The sequence below is a fragment of the Mirounga leonina genome, unplaced genomic scaffold (genome assembly GCF_011800145.1).
Source record: "Mirounga leonina isolate KUSES-001 unplaced genomic scaffold, KU_Mleo_1.0 Mir_154, whole genome shotgun sequence".
Lineage (NCBI taxonomy): Eukaryota > Metazoa > Chordata > Mammalia > Carnivora > Phocidae > Mirounga > Mirounga leonina.
The window spans coordinates 27900460-27918955 of NW_023270389.1; the positions used below are offsets into that span (position 1 = coordinate 27900460).

Sequence of the window (18496 nt, forward strand, 5' to 3'; positions counted from 1 at the left end):
TGCAATCAACTCCAGAGACCTGGTCCAACCCTGTACATTACATCCTAAACCTGTGAGTCATATGCCTTAGTACTAGACCATCAATATCAGGTCACTGTATTATATAGCCTTTTTATGTAGCTCAGCATGCCTGATAGCACATTACCAGTAAGCTAAGGTGTGTGTGTTTCAGTCTATTCCCGTCAGTGGCCTAAATCAAATGCAAAACGCTGCACTTCTGTTTAATTTTAGATTTCAAGGCCCCAAAAGATGAAGAAAATGAGAGACTAGAATTTCAAAAAGATCTCAAGAAGTTTATACAATAATCGGCTATGCCTGGATGAGACCATGGTACTGGCTAGAGAAGGGATCAGAGCCCAAGTGGAGCTGTTATTGGACAGTTAAAACATGCACCAAGGTTCACCTCTTGTAGGAAGGTGCCAGACTTACATCTGGGCACCAGGAACATTGGATATCATTCACGGAAGGCATCAGACCCTCAACTTTATTCAAGTAGTAACTTGAATGTGATGAGGTTCCTTTGCTTTGTCACTCTTCCTCCTTAATATTCAAGGGAGGCAGAGACTGTGAATTAAAAATTTTTATCTAAGCGACTGCAATAACTGCAATCAATCTATGCATGGCTCTCAAAAAGCTTTCTCCTAACCAGTGGTTGCTCCTACTGTAGAGTCTGACATTTTACAGAACAATGACAATTACAATTAGGCCTTCAAAATGGTCCTTAACCTATTATATCCCAAATCTCAATGTATTTTCAACAGAAGGAAATTCATTTTCACCAGCGATCTCATATTGTGAGAGAATATAAAATTAAAGGAAGATTTGTCTGAAGTTCTTTTTCAGTAAAAACCCTAAGCCCAGTAGGACAGCAAACTCAAGGTTTTGAGTGTGACTGGTTAGTCCATGGACAATTTCCCCAATCTCAGAAGAGGCCTCTAAGAGGTGGCTGAGCTGGGGGAAATTCTAAAGATTTGCAGTTCTTCCAGTGAAGCCCTGACAAACCAAATATATTTCTTACATAAAGACCAAGAGGATTTTCCCTCCTCCTGTTTTAGGATCAAATTGTTCTTTGTAAAGTGGCTACACTGGGCCTGGTGAAAGGCCCACTCAGCAGAAAATTGACAATCTCAAACCAATAGTTTGTTTTTTCTCCATCACTTTAAAGCATATAATAGGAGTACGGGGACAAAGAGTCAAAGACAAAGGATCAGTTCCTTCAAACAGAAATGCACACAGCGGTATTTAACAAGTGCAAATTATTTTCAAAAATTAACGGGGAGTATGATCAGGAAGGTGAATCATCTGCACATGCACTGAATTTGATTTCTGGAAAAACATTAAGAGGTAAAACGACCAGCTAGGCTTATAACTCAGAGGCAGAAACTTGTTTGATATGTACTAAGCTTTGATAGCCGCGTTCTCAAGGCTCTGCCCTCTCACCACTTCTAATAACTCCCCTTACTCTTATCTCAGTACAACCGAGCTGGCAAAGAGGACAGCAAAAGACCCTGGTCTGAACTCAAAAATGTTTCCCAGACCGCGCGACTTCCTCCAACAGCAGCAGGTCTAGCTCCATCTCGGTCCTCCGCAGATCCCAGACTCCATCTAGCTTTTCTAGTCTCCACCCTCCCCCTCCCCTTCGAGGCTCCACCTCCCCCGACCCTCTCCCCCAGGCGCGCCTCCCCTCTCCCGGACTTTCACAGCCACCGGGGGACATCGTCCTCTCGCTTCCTACCGCACTCCCGCCTGCTGGGCCTCGGTGCCCAGATCTCCACTGGCTGACTTCCCTTGCCCCCGGCCGGTCCGGAGCTGCGGCCAGCGGATAGTACGGCCGGCCCAGGTCCGACCCATCCTCGTGACGGTCCCGCCTCACTCACCCTCTGTCACCTCGAGCACCTTAATCTGTTCCTCGGCAGCCGCTCGCACCTCCTGCACTGGGGACAGGATTCCGGTGAGGGTATCCACCAAAGCCTCCTTCAATCCTTGTGCCACTGGACCCGGCAGCCCGGAGGCCGCACCACCCGCTGCCGCTGCCGCCATCTTTCTTCCCTTCAGCCCGCCAGCCCCGCGGCCGGGACCCGCCACTAAATGACGGCTCCCGCGCGCGGCCAATCCGCGAAGCCGCGCCTGCGCACCAGAGCAGGGCGGGAGCGAGAAGGGGGTGGGGAATGGGCCTAAGCCTCCAGAGACAGCGCCTCCTGTCGTAATGGACGAAAACCGCACCTTTTCGCGCAAGAACCACTTCACATTTATATGAAAACTGAGGTTAGGGGGATTTTCTAAAGTGGAACAGCAAGTTAGCAAACTCACTTGGAACAAACGCCATGATATAGGACTTTAAATTCATGGATCTTTCAGGTATAAGATACTTTGTTAGAAGAGAGGAAGTGAAATGGGACTGGGTGTAGAGGGCTTTGAGGAGAGAGGTCTGGGTCAGAAATAGCTATTTTAAGCCAGTCTTTCCCCCCCACCCCAAACACTGAAAAAAACCGTTGGCTCACGTGAGTCTCTTCATCTCAGCCTCAAGAATTCAAAGGTAGGGAAAAAGAAACTTAAGTGGACTGGGCAGTGGAGAGTGGTCACCTGAAAAAGACCCAGTCCCTTGGCTTTCCAGCCTAGTTGAGCCCGACTTCAAAATTGTGGAGTGTCTGACCAGGAGAGGGCACCTGCGTGGGGAAGGGTATTTCCTCCAGAGTAAGTACTTGAATGACTATTTGAGAATGAATCCTATTCGCTGAGAACGTATAAATTTTTTTTCCCCAGAGAAATTGTGGCTGGACATTTAAGGAGTGAAGTTTAATATGGATATCCTCGGGCTGGTTGTAGGAAATGGTTGAAGGAATAGAGATAATGCTAAATACTGGAGCAAGTGGAGAGGATTATCCAGAGGGGTTAAAAATGCAGGGCAGAATGTAAATAATACATTTCAAATTTTAAAAAATGCACGTCAGGTTGGCAAGCACGTAGTGGCAGAGGGGTAGAATGGCATGTTTTCGGAACGGGAGGCTCTAGAGCAAGAGGAACAGGTAATTTTTAGCAAGCTGTTCAGGTTGAGTGCCTTAAAATGGTTTCTAGGAACTCTGACTCTCATTCCCAAGTGGCAGAGGAAACCAGATGGCAATTCCTAGCCTAGTTCTAAGACCATGGCTGCTAAATTGATAGTGATCTGGGGGTGTCACTTCATTTGAGTATTCTTCCTAAAGATTGACTCCTTGACTTGAGGACAGCTCCTTGACTTGAGGACATTTGTCATTTCTCATGTGAAAGGACAGGTGGGTTGTGTTACCACAATTTCATAGGGGACAGATTGCTTCTTGGACCTTGAAATTCCATAGTAGGGAATAGTAGGACTTCTTTTCCTTCTTTCCTTGTTCCATTAGAGCAGCTTCTTTTTTCCTGGGTTAATTCACTTTTACCCCTGGAAGAGAACAGGAAAGTCCAGAGGGTGGTAGATTTTCAAACATTGTGGCAGTGGATGGAGGACTCAAGAACCCTGAATTTTGGGCTGGTGAAAGATGCTATGTCCACAGCGTGCAAGTAGGGAACTCCCCGACCCCTCCTTTCCCCAACCAAAGGGTTCCAGAGCTCCTGCTTAGGATCTGAGGATCAGACATTTCCAGGGAGATGAGGTTTACCTCTTGGTTAGGCAAATGACCGCAAGCAGTCTCACCTTGCAGATCAAGGAATGGGCCACAAGATAAATGGAGACAGAAACCAGACAGAGAGGGAACTAGAGAGAACCAGTGGACAATACAGGAGATAACTTTATTGAAACGCAAATGGCATCAAACAGATGAATCTTGCTGGGAGGAGACATGCCTGATGGAACAGAGGGCCCAGATGAGAGGGGCCTCTGGCAGTGATGAAGGAAGGCCTCTTCAGCTGGCCTGGCATGGATTTAATTTTCAACCAATTTGTTACTTAAAACAAATTACTGAGGGGACAGCTCAGCTCTCTTCATGATTGTTACCGCAACTATATACAACGGTTTGCTTTCCAGGTTCAAATTTGCTTTCTCTACATTAGATATAAAAGGGGGTAGATTGAAAGAGGGGAGGGTCAAATGAGAAAAAACAAACACACAGGTACATACATATCCTGGTTTGGGGCTTTATGTCCAATAAATTAAAAAAAAACACACAAAAACCTGGTGCAAAAATTCCTCCCCACTTTCCACCTGAGGATTGCCATGCACTTGAGAAACACAGACTCCATCACATAAACAGTGCTGCCTAAAACAGGATGGGGGTGGGAGGGGGAGGGAAGGAAAGAAATCTGGTAGGGGTTGGAATTCATTAAAAAAAAAAAAAGATTGTTCTGTTACAAAAACAAAACAAAACACAAAAAACAACAACAGTAACAAAAGTCATTAAGTGGGAGGCTCCTGCACAGCAGGAGCCCAGACACTGGCTGGGATATGGGAGCTCTTGGCTTATTATCTAACATCTTCAGTCTCCAAGGAATGGGAAGGAAGCAGGAAGATCGCACAGGAGATGACCAAAGGCCCGTTATAGGCCTTCGGGGGGACCGAAGGGGTGATTTTAGTGAAATCTGTTTTACACTTGTCTTCTTCCAGCCTTAGTTCCTCCCCAGATGCTTGGTCCTAGATTTCAAGAGGCCTAGTAGTAGCACATTACTTTGTCCTCTACCCATAAGCTCCCTCACAGGGAAAACTGACAAACTTGAAACAAAACCAGTTGTCAATAGCCTCATCTACCCCATGGCCCCACCAACTAGAATCTGGAAAGATAAGAAGCTCCTCTCAGGTTTTTTTTTTTAAAGGATTTTATTCTATCACTGTGGCTGAGTCATTCTGTACCCTAGGCCTGGTGTGGGGAAAGGAAAGGATGAGCCCAGGGATTTAGTTGTCCCTGTCGTGCATCTTCATTGTGCTTCAGCCCCTCCTGTGAGCGGAGCAGAGCATGGAGACGGGGTCTTCCTCGGGGTACTGGAGCCCTCCAGCTGCCCCGGGGAAGGAGGTTCTGGCCAGGTTTCTCAGACCCAGCAGTGCCATTTAGAACTCAACTAAAGGAGAGGGGATGTTGCTAAGAGCACAAGTTGCCATGGAAATACAAATGAGATGTTCTGACTTTTCTCATCCTATTATATAATCAGAAAAAGCCTTGGAGTAGACACAATCTAGCAGAAGAGCAGTCTGGAAGAGACCTCCAACTGCTTGCTTCAGCTACAGCCCATTCGTTTCCCAGGTAAAAATTTCAGAGCCAGGAGATTTTTCTCTGAAGATTGTGTAAAGAGATTCCTGCTTTCCCGCTCCCGTCTGCCCAAAGGCACATGAACCTTTTCTGTGTTAAATAAAAGGAAAAACAGAAACATAAGGAAGCATGGGAAAGGTAACTTTCAAATTAATGTAAAAGCCTGAATTACAACCTAGGACCTTATTTTTTGGTCCTAAAGCCCCTCGGTGTGGGGACTCTGCTGCTTGCCTTTCCCTTTAAAAAAGTGACTTTCACACTGTAGCGTGCATCAGAATTACCAAGAGGGTTTGTTAAAACACAAATGGCTGGGCCCTCTCCTTAGTTTCTGATTCAGTAGGTCTGAGATGGGGCCTGATAATTTCATTTTTAACAAGTTCCCAGATGTTGCCGCAGCTGCTGGTCTGGAAACATAGGATGAAAACCAGTATTCTAAGAAATGAGAGTTGAATCAAGGGACCAAGGGTCCACTTACTTCCATGACCACTCTTGTCAACAGAAAATTCTCCATGGCATAATCATTCAGAAAAATAGCCAAAACATCAAACTGGGAGGAGCCAGTATACATAGGTTTAATTTTCAACTCTAATGGTCTCTATGCATCCTCCAAATTTCTATTGGGGTCCTCATCTTCCAGTTTACTTCTGTTTCCCAGTCTCTGGCTGGCAGTGCTTGCTTCCAGGGCTAGGCTGAGCTCGCATCTGCACACATGGATCCTCGGCAGTGGGGAGAGCCCACTTGGTGGCCCCATAGATCCCTGATCAGGTTGGTTGAGGACTCATGAATATATAAAGCTGATTCAAGTATAAAGGGCAATTATCTTCAGGCATTGGCCTTTTGGGAACACAGTGTCCCTAAGGCCATTTTATTATTTATGGCCTCTTTAGTGGAGCCATGAACCACTAGTAGCCAGAACTTGCTAGTAGTTCCTAGTCATCAAAAGAGTGTACCAGCATTAAATTAGTGTATCCATTAGCAAAACCTCTGGCTGGAAAAACACATTTCAGCCTGTCAGTGGGGTTGACTTATAGTCTGCTTATTAGCGTCACCTTAGCTAAGGCCCGAGAATAAGAAAAATAAGTATGATGAGGAGTTACATTTGGTGATCTGGATTACTTTAACACTTGAACCCTGTGTTAAACCTGTAATTAGGACAAGAACAGCTTCCTTTCCTAAACATCCTGAAATAAAGAATTCTTAGAGTCTCCTGTAGGTCTCCTGATGCTGGCTTGTAGGACCAAGTCCCACTCGGTCTGGCAAATTTACCTATAAGCAGGGTTTCTGGATATGGGTGTCCTCTCAGGTGATGATGTGAGGTGTTTGTGAGAAAGAGCAGGCTATTGTCTTCCTACTCTTTTGGAATACCACAGAACTAGTGACCTCCAAGACTGGAAGGGAGTGTCCCTCTGAATCGTGTGACCCTCATGTCAGGGAGCTAGGAGTGGAGGCGTGGTGAGATTAGGTCCATTGGGAGTCTTGCAAACAGGAAAACCAAAAAGCCAGAAATGAAATGAAATGAAAAAAAAAATCACTATTTCTTCTGAAATCCTTAAGGAGTATGAATAGATTAGTTAGAAGGCTGGTAATTCAAGACCAAAATGTAGCATGCCAATCAGTAAGGACTTCATTGTAGGGTCTGTCCATGGACAGCAAATCTTTCTTCCCTGTCAGCCTCTAGCTTCCCAATGGTCAGACTACATGAAAAAGACGTTGGTATAAGGATTCACACAAAGACAGAGATAAGCACCGTAGAGCTGCCACAAAGCATAGATTTTTAAAAAATATTCTGAAGCCTCAGAAGTTAGGAAACAGCAACCGCAAAGTGCTCTTGAAGGCGGGGGTGGGGGTGGGTGGGTGGGAAGAGAGACACACACAGACATCAGGTCCTGTATTAGCCTCCAATTACCTAGTATTTTATTTTTAATGCCTAGGCAGGGATTGAGAAACACATACACTGGACAAAATGTGTTGTGGTCGTCTTCATCCAGAAATGAGAGGGAGTCTGCGGAGGAACCTCTCCTGGAGTCACGGCTCTCCCCAGAAGTTGATGTTGGGTATTGAACCATGTCATCTGCTAGCCCACTTTGGTGAGGAATGGAGTTGAGGGTCTGGAGAGGAAGGGGAGAGCACACATCCCAGTCCTACATAGGCTGGGTTCTTCTGAAGGTGCCCAGGGGCTGAGAAATTAGCCGTGGGTCCCAGTTTTCATTTTCGGAGGGATCCCAGAGTCTCAACTAAGAAGCAGGTGCGTAGGTAGGAGAGAATGCTGTGGATTCGCTCTTGTCATTAGTTCTAGGGCAGTAAGGGGGGAAACTCAGGTTTTCTGCTTCAGAGAAGTCTGGATGAGCACCCCAAGGGGTTATAGCACCATGAGGAGGCTCAACTTTCTGCAGTTGCCACATAAGCATGATTCCTTGGTGAGACAACAAATCCCCACAATGAGGGGCCCAAGTGTGCAACTGTAAACAGGGTCCCAGGCTCCAGAGGGAAAGCTGAGGCTGCAGTGGCACCTCATTAGATGGGAACACACTTTTTGGAGGAAAGCAGCTAGAGACCTGGGCTAAATGCAGCAGTCAACTCAGAGTAGAGGGTGGTGGGTCCCAGAAATAGAGAGTAAAATTAGTAACATGAGAGGCCTCCAGAATCAACCTGCTGAGGATCCAAGTAAAATTCATGGTGGTATCCATGGTTACCAGGGAGCCAAGAATCCCTTTGGAGGTCTGAGGCAGTTGGAATGGAGGAAGGGGTTCTCCCCTTTCCTTTTTCTCAAGTAGCCAGTAACATCCATGATAGAAGGCACTGGCTGGGCAGCACCAGAAAGTAGAGAGTTAAGGGCTCAACCACCTGATCAAGATGGCATTAAAAGTCTGAGCCTTGCCATGGGACTGGAGCTAAGGACAGGGTTCAGAAGAGGCCTTGGTCCAAAGAAGGCCCATCCGGTCCTCCCTTCCTTCCAAGTTGGAACATCCAGCTCTGGGGCCTCCTCATTCTGCACAGCAGAGACCTTAAGGCAATGATATCAGCACCATCCTTGAACAAACAGCCTCTTCCCACCACAGAATTGCATATTTTACAGCTGAGTTGTTGGGGATATTCACAGCTCATGGACTTAGCAGCAAAAGCACTAACAGTCTCCAGCATAGAGGACCCTGTCATCCCTGGGAGCTACCAGATGAATGCGGAAGCTTTCTTGGGGAGCAACCTGAACCATCTGTTGGACCTAAATGGAAAGATTCTGATATGAAGAGTCAGATGCATGTACTCCTTGGTTGGGTGGGACAGAACAGTCCAGGTGAGTATGCCTGTAGATTCGGATAAGGTCTTGTGCTACATAGGAATCTGAAGAATGCACACTTGGGCCCAGGCTCATCACAGGTCTTTGATCTGTAGAGCCCTGAAACTTCATCCTCGCCAGGCAGTTCAGCCTGGATCTCATCCCACAGGGGCTTCCAGAAATGGCAGGTAGAGGACTTGTCCACTTGAGATAAGCAAGGCTCCATAGTCCTTCAGGGCCCATCTTAATGGATCCCAGATCTTCTGCCCCCCGTGTATTAGACATCTAATCAAAGGCTTCTTTTTAGCTGGCACCTTGGGTTTTGGCTACATTTCTTAGATGATCCTGAGGGTCTAGATAAGCAGAGGATGTGCACTTAATGGAGGTTAAGATTTCCTACTAGATTGTGAACACAACAGCTCAAGTCTTGCCTTTTTTGTTTTTTTAAACCTGGTGACTGGCAGACAGTAAGTACTCAGTAAGTCCTTGCTGAGTGAAAGCATATAGACTGCCAGGCCTTCGGGGCAACTTCTACTGAAGGTGGATCCCTTTAGAAGGCAGATCTTTGCCACCAAGTCAAACTCCTTGAACTTTATATTCTGACTGGGAGTATTTCATATGGATGTCCAGTCTCCTGTAAGTGAATATTTACTTGTCAAGAACACATAGTAAAGGCCAGCTACGGATTTTTGATTCAGTTGAGCAGAGTGGCTGCCATCAGAATAGTGCAATGGGGGGCCCAACAGGCCACAAGACAAAGGAATATTCCCAGTTTCCTGGTTTTCCTCCAGTCCAGTGTGGAGCTCAGAGTAGATCTTCTATCAACATGGGGTGATACACTCTCAGACTGGAGGCTGGCAGCTGAGCTCCCAGGCAGAACGTGTGCTTTCTCAAAAGGGAAGTCAAGGTTCTTTTACTACTTTTGTCTGAGCCAATGCTTCGGGTCTCCTGTAAGTCCCAAGGATGCCAAAAATAGTGGCATGGCAGGCATCTAGCTAGTGTCAATTAGATGGCATCAGATTCTCCGAAGAAAACCCACTTGGAAAAGCCAAACTAGCCCCAGGAAAAGCAACCCAAGCATTTTGTGGACATGAGAGGAAATGGAAAAAAAAAAAAGAAAGAAAAGGAAAATAAATAGGCACACGAGAGGGGAAAAAAAAGAAAACAAAAAGCGAAAATAAAAAATAAAAAAAGTAGGGTTTATTGACTCTCATGCATGTTAAATTAGAGGGTATAAGACAGAGCTAACAGTCTTTCTTTGAAGGCTGGAATGCTATTGTTGTGGTCTGGTGACTTCCGAGATAGGCAGCCATCTTGTCTTCATCCCCTAAGTCATCCAGGGATGGGCAGCACGTTCTCTACTTTGGCAACTTCTTCCTCTCTCTCCAGCGTCATCTTTTCCTTTCTTTTTTTGTGTTTTTTTAAAATATCTTTTACAGATTGATTTAAACATTTTTTTAAACCACATGCTTCTTTGTCTGGGCTCCAGCCAGATCTCTGGGGGAAGAGTTATTGGCAGTGGTGACGGAACTCGGAAGGGTCTGCGAGAAATTCTGGGGAGCTTCCACCTCCCTCAGATTTCCCCACACAGGGCTGTCTCTCCCAGAGCTGTTCGTGAGAATCAGTTAGGAACTGCTGCCGGTTTTTCTGATGTCTTCTGAACCCCTCCCCAGAAAGCCTAGGAGTTTATAATTGAGACACGAAATCAAGGGAAAAGACCCAGAATCATCTTTTCCCCAGTCATGAGAGGAGGCCAGTAAATATATCTAGGGGACACAAGTTTCCAAACTCCACCCCACCTGTCCTTACTAGGAAGTTCTCAAGGTGCAGCACCAAGAACCTGCCCTCTTCCTTCACCTCCTCCTCCCCCTCCTGTTCTCTTGGGCCAGAGAGCCAGTCCTCTGGAAGAAGAGAGGGGAGAGGAGGAGAGAACGTCGCTGATGCCAGCATTCTGCTGTCCGGGGTGACAGTGACTGCTGGACCCTCAAAGCGTGGCCTGGAGGTTGGGGTCCAGGATGGTTTCTCGATCTGGAGACTCAATGTAATTGGCAGCTTCCTGAAGTTTCAGCAGCATGGCCATCTAAAGAGGGGCAAAAGGATGGATTCATGAGAGTCGGGACTCAGGGTCCTGCCCACAGAAGGGAAACATAAAGCCATCTAGATCAGGGGTCTGATCCTTGGTTTGGAAGTGATGAAGGGCCCAGAGAGTATACAGGTGGCTCCTGAAAAAGCAGCAGTGGTTACTTCAACCCTGTCTGTAAGCATGTGTGTGTGATGCTCGGGAGTATCTCGGCTCTACGAGGTGCTGTGCTGTGATGTGGGAGGGATGTCGAAACATGAGAGCCTCTGCCTCCAAGGTGGTCACACTCAGGAGAGGACAGAAGGCCTGGACGTACCGACTAATACTGGGAGGGATGTGCGAAGTGGCCGTAAGAACGTCTGTGTGTGTCAACTTCTTCCAAAGAGATCATAGCCGAACACAGTGTCATCACGAGTCTGTCCTGCACACCCACCCTCTGCCGCAACACACAGCCTAGTGCTTCGTGTCAGGTCTAAATGCTTCAGTGTATCCAGCTCCTTCCTCCTTCCCTCTTTACCTCTCTCCAGCTCCCATGCCTCTTCAAGACTGTGACCCTCCGTTTCAGCTAAGTATACCTGGCTGGTTCTCTGTTGAATCTTCTATTTACATGATTATTAACAGTCTTCCAATTTAATGGCTTGTTTTTTGTTTTTTGGTTTTTTATTTACACAGGTAACACCTGTTTTTAGCAAAGTCAAAATTTAAATTAAAATGTATTATGACTAAAGTGGAAGAATTTCTTACTTGCAACGTAAAACTGCAAGGTCACAGGAGTGGTGCACGTTAAATTTTAATACAAACTGCTTAGTTATCTTCCAAAATGGCTTTGCTAATCAACACTCCCACCAGCAGAGGATGAAGCTTGCATACACACTATTTCTGCCAATGTGAAACGGTTTTCTTCTTGTTTTGATGTTGCATTTCCACAATTATTAGAGAAGTTAAGGTTCTTTTTGTATTTTCATTGGCTATTTGCACTTCCTCTAGTCAAATGCCTGTTTGTATCCTTTGTCCATTCTTCTAATTGGAAATTTTATGGGAAGTTTTATATATTCTAGGTACCAATCCTCTTTCGGTTACAAGCCTTGCAAATATTTGCCCCTAGTTGGTCACTTGTCTCAGACTACTTTTCATAGTGGTTCATGAAATCCACTGAACCGCGGCAATCCTCAGGATAATACCAGAGTAGAGGGAGAGGTAGAGACAGAGTGTATGTGTGTCCCACTGCTCTCTTTTTTGGTTAATAGTCCTACCTGGGATCTGCCTGAGACTCAGGTCTTTACTAGAATACATCTTGCTAGCTTAAGATAGGTTGTAGGCATATGATCTTTATAACCAGGATTCTGACTGTTGAGCTCCTCACTGGCCTCATTCTAGTCCTAGCCTTGCTGATACTCTTTAGCCTCCATCAGGGTATGCATGAAAAGTTCAATTCCAGGGGCGCCTGGGTGGCTCAGTCGGTTCAGCATCTGACTCTTGATTTCGGTTCAGGTCACGATCTCGGGATCGTGGGATCAAGCCCTGCAGTGGGCTCCATGCATGGTGCGGAGTCTACTTGTCCCTCTCCCTCTGCTCCTCCCCCAGCTCACGCGCGCATGTGCACGTGCTCTCTCTCTCAAATAAATAAATAAAATCTTAAAAAAAAAAGTTCAGTTCCATAATACTCTTATTTTTACCTTCGAATGGCTTCTACTCACCAGGGGGTCTGAGTCCAAAGAACTTGGGGTGCTATCTTTGACTGTCCTATCCTCGGGAGGTGAGGCAATGCTATGAGGGCCCACGGTGGGAGGGGGCAGGTGGTATAGCTTCGACTGGTCTTGTTGGGCTGATGGCCAGGGAAGAGTGTCCCGGACCCACTCCACTGGGTCCTCCCAAGCGGCTTTCTGTCCATGGACCTGGATAGAAGGGGAAATGCAGTTACTGGCAGAGGGATCCACAGATGGAGGCTTGCACATGCAGTCTCCTGATGGCCATACGCATTTCCTCCAATGGGAAGCCTTGAGACTCTGATCCCCATGAGTTGAAACTCAACTCCTTTGAGTTTCCCCACAAAGGAAATAAATTGGTGTGACTAGGTAAAATGATTCTGGAGGATGATTTGGCAGACTGTGTTAAAAACTTAACATGTGCATGGGGTGCCTGGGTGGCTCAGTTGGTTAAGCATCAGATTCTTGATTTTGGCTCAGGTCATGATCTCAGGGTTGTGAGATCCAGCCTTGCATTGGCTCTGCACTGGGTGTAGAGCCTGCTTAAGATTCTCTCTCTCCCTTTGCCCTTCCACACCACTCCCCACTCTCTAAAGACAAAAACAAAAAACCCCAAAAAACAAAACAAAAAACCCAATAAAAAACACTTAGTATGTACCCATCTTACGACCCCATAATTTTAGTAGGAAGTTCTTCCTTAGTAATCATATCCTTTTTTAAATTTTTAAAAATTTTCATTTTTTCATTTTTTTAATCTTTTTTTTTTATAAAGATTTTATTTATTTGATAGAGACACAGCGAGGGAGGGAACACAAGCAGGGGGAGTGGGAGAGGGAGAAGCAGGCTTCCCGCTGAGCAGGGAACCCGATGCGGGGCAATATCCTTTTTTTAAAGCCTTTTTTTCTTTTTCCTTTTAAGTAGGCTCCACGCCCAACGTGGGGCTTGAACTCATGACCCCAAGATCAAGAGCTGAACGCTCTACCGACTGAGCCAAAAAGGCACCCCAGTAATCCTATCTTTTAAAAGAATTTTGACTTTGTTGAAAACAGATGTTATCTGTGTAAAAACACTTTGAAATTGGAAAACTATAAATAATAATGCAAAATTTGGGGCACATGGGTGGCTCAGTTGGTTAGGCGTCTGACTTCAGCTCAGGTCATGATCCCACAGTACTGGGATAGGATCGGGCCCTGGGTCAGGCTCCCTGCTCAACAGGGAGGCTGCTTGCCCCTCTGCCCCTCCCCCTACTTGTGCTCTCTCTCTCTCTCTCTCTCTCTCTCTCTCAAATAAATAAATAAATAAAAATAATAATGCAAAAATAAATGAGATAATGATCTCTGGCACCGCCTGATAGACAGCATCTCTATAGACACTTACCACATCATCAGGGGCTATCTACTGCAATAACAAATTACTTTTATGGAAAATACATGGCCGGTAGGATCCAGACACCATATTGTAGTTCACTAGTGCTGGAATGGACGCTAGTGATCATTATGCCCTAATTCACAGGTGGAAAAAAACTGGGGAGGCTTTACTAAAATGATACCTTCCTTTTGCATAAAGTTCTTACTCTAGTTTCTAAAAATCTTTTCACATATTTCATGTCTTCAAAACAACCCAGTGATTAAGGCAGAGCAGACTTTATTATCTCCTTTCTTATATATATAGGGATGTTAAAAAAGGTTATGTAACTTGACCATTTTTATTAGTAGTTAGTAATAAGCTAAGGCTGTAACAGGGTTTTACTTAATTCTGAGCTTGATGATTTCTCTATTAGCTCTGACCTTAGAAAGGTCTGAATTTGGCACAGAGCCAGAAGGCCCAGGCCTGGAGACAGGCCCCAGAGACTGTGGTCCTATAGCCATTTGCTGAATGGTGGCTGGACACTGGGCCTTACTCTACCTCTTAGCAAAAGAACTTGACAAGTCTTCGTAGCCTCATGTCTAACACTGAAGGATGTTTCTGCTTTATTAGGTGGGACAGCCTGACCTTGGGGACTGAGTAGAGTCAGAGGGTAGGGCTCACCTTGATCCCATCCTTCGCTCCTTCCTGTAGGTAGGGAATGATGGAATTATTCCACAGGTCAATGAACCAGGTCCGGAAGTCCTCAATGCCAATGGGACAGGACAGAAAGAAGCAAGGGCCTATGGAAAAGGATGAGGCCAGTAAGATGACTGAGCACCCAGCTCTCCCCAGTCATCTGTCTCTTCTACTCCTTAATACCAGGCAGAGGGGTCTGATAACCAAAGAAGTAAAGGACATTTAGAGTCGGGCTGTCCTGAGATTGTTGTCAAGACCGATGGGAGTGGCTGCCTGGCTGGCAGCCTCATCAGCAATACCTCTTCACAAGGTGGAAGTGAGGTGAGGGAATGAGGGGAAGTTTCCCAATTCGCTTCTAAACACTTTCTTTTCCCCATTAGTTGTGGGAGAAGTGAGGGAGTGGGGCTAGCTTTCTGATGACTGAAGTGATTCACCCAAATCATGGCTCTAACTGCAGAGGGGAATGCTTGGTGAGTAATTAAGCGGTCCTGGGTCTGAAGCCATGAGGCTTGCTACCCCTTTACATGCTGAAGACTCCAGAAAGAAACGGGAACATCGCTCTGGGTGGCAAAGTAGGAAAGGCGAGCCACCTTCTGACCCCAAGGGGGAAGCTGAACCCCAGTACCGATGAGGAAGTCTGAGGTGCTGTGCTTCTCAAGGAAGGTGTGGAGATGGTACCACAGCTTGGGCACCCAGTCGAGCACCCGAAGCAGCTCTTCCTTGTTGGCATTGATGTCACTGTCCGACTCTACCAACTTCCTCCTCAGGTAACGAACCAGGAAGCCATTGGCTGGCTCCACGTTGTTGGAGAAGGTCAGCATCCTGCAGCCAGGAATGGGGAGAGGGGTCAGGGTGGCCATGTGGACATGGTCGGCATCCATCCCCTGCCAGTCCGTCCCTCCTCCCACCTGCCTCCCACTAACACCCACTGGGTTTCTTCTCAAGTAATGGCCGAGTTGACTGAACAGGCAGAGCTGATTCTCAAACCAGTGACCCTCTTCAGAGAACCATCTGACCTCAGTGACCCGGATGAGGGGGGTGTGTGGGCAGAGAACCCAAATTACAGCATCTTAGCTGCAGCTCTCTTAGTTTTATAGTTCTTTCCTCATCTCCAGGGTTCTCTTCCACCCTGTAACTGACATGGCAAATATCCCTACTCTTTCTTCCCAGCCCAGAGGCCCCGCCTAGTTCTCCTTCCTGCTATCTATTACCCCTCTGGCCAGATCCTGGGATTTAACTAGTTTACAGAACCTTAGGTAGGGTGGGAAGGTTGATCCAGGGCCACAGTTCTTACCTGAAGCTCAAGTGCAAGCCATGATTAGGTGTCATTTTTACAGGCTGATTGGTGGTACCTATGATATAAGGACTGTGGGAAGAAGGAGGAAAAAGGTTCACTTAGACTTAACACTTGCTTTCTGCTATGTACACCCAATGGAAAGCTCACAGGTTGGACTGGACCAAGGCTCTCCTTCTTCCCACTGCAGGAGTTTGGTCCTGACGCCAGCTTACCATTTGTGGTACTTGCAGGTGAGAGCCCCATTGACCAGCTCACTGATGGAGCCTGCTTCACTCAGGTCATCCAGCAGGATCACCAGTGGGACATCCCCAATTCCTGTTTCCCGGTCTATCTGGTTGGCCAGGTTGGAGAGATAGAGTTGCAGATCCTGAAATAAAAGAAGGAAGTGGCTCAGCACTCAGGAGTAGTGAGCACTTGGATCAGCCTTGGGAGGAGGGGTTTTGGAGAAGGTATGCTAGTTCTGGATTCCCCTGGAACCTTTGGTTCTTGTTTGATGCATCTGAACATTTGACTCCAGAACTACTGTGGACTGATAAACAGTGGTCCCAAAGGCTCTAAGGCAACCATCTTAAGTAGCGGCTCCTAAATCCCTGAAGGGTGAGGATCATATCCTATTTCCTAACGGGCTTTTCACTAGGTTGGTACCATGAACCACTCCAATAGATAAGCCTCCCCGTGTTGGGGCAACCCCAGAGTGTCAGGGCGTGCTTGAGAGACATCCAGATTTGGCAGGGGACAGCAGAATGTGTCACACGTAATTCTGAGTTCTTCTCCCCAGAAAGCCCAAGGTCAGAGTAATACTGAAAAGAAAGGTAGAGGGAAGGAAATAAACAAAGGGACAGGATTTTCAGGGTCGGTAGAAAGTGAGTGGTTCTTCTCCCAAACAGGTACCTGTGTCAGTGAGACTTGGGCTGGAGGAATGGGTGAGGGCAAGGCCCAGGGATGTCGTTCAGTCAATGATCAGCAAGAGGGAAAGGCGTATACCAGAGGCAAGGGGAAGTGTGGAGAAAGAAGGGAAGGGAAAAGTCTGGAAAGAAACTGGGGGCAGAGGAGGGACTAGCAAAGGGGAATGCTAAGAGGAAGGGAGGAAAGGGAACAGAAGGGGCAGGAAGGGGCCCGGGGAAGGCCTTGGGGGCTGAGGCCTGAGCAAAGGCTGGTGGGGGTGCCAGGAGGCAGCCACCTTGCAAGACTGCTGGTGCATGTTGAAGGTGCTGACGATGCCCTCGGTGACCTCGCGGCCGGAGCGCTCCACCAAGTACTCAGCCAGCCGGTTGGTCAGGTAGGTCTTGCCCGTGCCGCTGGGGCCCGAGAGGACGAGGCGCCGGTGCTTGAGCAGGAGGCTTATGTAGTGCTGCATCATCGGCTTGGGGACCAGTGTCTCGAACACCAGGCTGTCGACGCACTTCTCCTTCAGACCTGAACCCCCAGCCCCAGAGAGCATGAGCCATGACCAGGGCCCCGAGGATGGCAAGGACCCCTGAAGGGCATACCTTTCTTCACCCAGAAGCCCACTGAAATAACTCAGGGCCACCTGTCCCGGGTTCTACAGGAATCCCCTAAGCCCTAGTTTTGAAAACACAGATCTTATTTTTAGGGACATGCTTGGAGTTACAGGTGTGTGGGTGGAGTGAGAAACCCAGGCTTTCTAGAAATTTCCCTGGGAATGAAAATGGCCCTCGGAACAAAAGTTAGGACTGGATCTTATTCATCTTTTTACCTTCTGTTCCCTTTCCTCCCTTCCCCTTAGTTACTTAAGTACAGTGAGCTGCACGTTATAGCTTCTCAGTAAATCCTTGTTGAATGTATGAGTGACAGATTGATGTTCCTCTCCCTCCCTCACCCCATATCGCTGCACTCCAAAAGACAAAGACTGACCTTTGAGGGAGACTGATATGTTGTTGACACCTCGGCGGCAGGGAGGCATCTCTGGGGGCTCCGCATCCAACAGCCGCTTCACGTGGCTGATGCTATAGCCATGGATGGACTCGGTGCTCAGTCCCAGGGTGGAGGCTGGGTCCATCTTAGAAATGTAGTCCTAACAGAGGAGAAAAGGAGGGAAATAAAAAGATAGAGAGGAACACCAAGATGATGCAAACCCAGACGTACGAGCCACAAATTTCAGAGGGAACGGAAGTCAATGGAGAAAGGGAAGAACCTATGTTTTTCCTAGTTAGCATTTCTCCATGAAGCATCAAAGGTCCCCAAGATCCCAACGCCTGGATGGCTCCATATCCCATGAGAGGATAAACAACCTTTGAGAGTACATGTGTCCCTTTACCTTGAACACTTGGAAAACAGCTTCATCCAGCATCTTCCAGTCCACTTTTCCACTGACCTTGCTACATCCTAGGAAGAATTCCTGCTGTTTCAAGTCCTACATGGTCAAGGAGAAAGAAGTGTGTGAGCCTCAGTGCGGTCCCTCCAAGAAAGGGGGGTGGTCCTAAAAGGCCTTAGCCGTGGGGTACTCTGGTTTGGGGGTTATTCAGAGCCCAGATGTTTTTGGATAAAGATAAGAGTGTCGCCAGGCCTCCCTGAAGTTCCTTACCCCTTTGATGATGTGCTGGGGGGGCATCCGCACCACCACCCGAAGGGTCACTTCCTCCTTTGGACCACAGGTGCTGATGGCATCCATGGGTGACAGGTCTGTCAGCAGTGAAAACAACTATTAGCTTTAGGGGCACCCACAGGCTTTCCTAAACCTCCTAGTCATCATCCCTTCCAAATGACTACTGACTACCAAGAGGAAACCAAAACTCCCAAACGGAAGAGCAATTAGGGTTGAACGACCAGAGTAGGTCTTCGTGTCTCATGACACTGGGGTGCGCTTGGTTTAGGCGCTGTTAAGCTCCATGACCCGAGAGCGGTGCCCCCAGAGCAAGCGGA

General features: G+C 47.2%; 2 protein-coding genes across 5 annotated transcripts in view; both read right to left on the reverse strand.

Annotated features, from left to right (window-relative positions):
- The window catches only part of IPO9 (importin 9), a 63529-nt gene extending 61454 nt beyond the window's left edge, over positions 1-2075 (reverse strand). For both annotated transcript variants that reach the window (XM_035010335.1, XM_035010336.1), the window contains exon 1: positions 1878-2075. In XM_035010335.1, the coding sequence (XP_034866226.1) occupies positions 1878-2040 (163 nt within the window). In that variant the 5' untranslated portion in view covers positions 2041-2075. The remainder of the gene's footprint in view (positions 1-1877) is intronic.
- A 5029-nt stretch (positions 2076-7104) lies between these two features.
- NAV1 (neuron navigator 1) overlaps positions 7105-18496 on the reverse strand; it is a 244790-nt gene continuing 233398 nt past the window's right edge. For 2 of the 3 annotated variants that reach the window (XM_035010343.1, XM_035010341.1), the window contains 10 exons: positions 18159-18256; positions 17892-17987; positions 17489-17648; positions 16794-17029; positions 15826-15980; positions 15611-15682; positions 14942-15138; positions 14302-14420; positions 12265-12462; positions 7105-10567 (listed from right to left, as the gene is read on the reverse strand). In XM_035010343.1, coding sequence (XP_034866234.1) covers positions 10472-10567; positions 12265-12462; positions 14302-14420; positions 14942-15138; positions 15611-15682; positions 15826-15980; positions 16794-17029; positions 17489-17648; positions 17892-17987; positions 18159-18256 — 1427 coding nt within the window. In that variant the 3' untranslated portion in view covers positions 7105-10471. The remainder of the gene's footprint in view (positions 10568-12264; positions 12463-14301; positions 14421-14941; positions 15139-15610; positions 15683-15825; positions 15981-16793; positions 17030-17488; positions 17649-17891; positions 17988-18158; positions 18257-18496) is intronic. The other variant, XM_035010342.1, reaches the window with a different exon arrangement.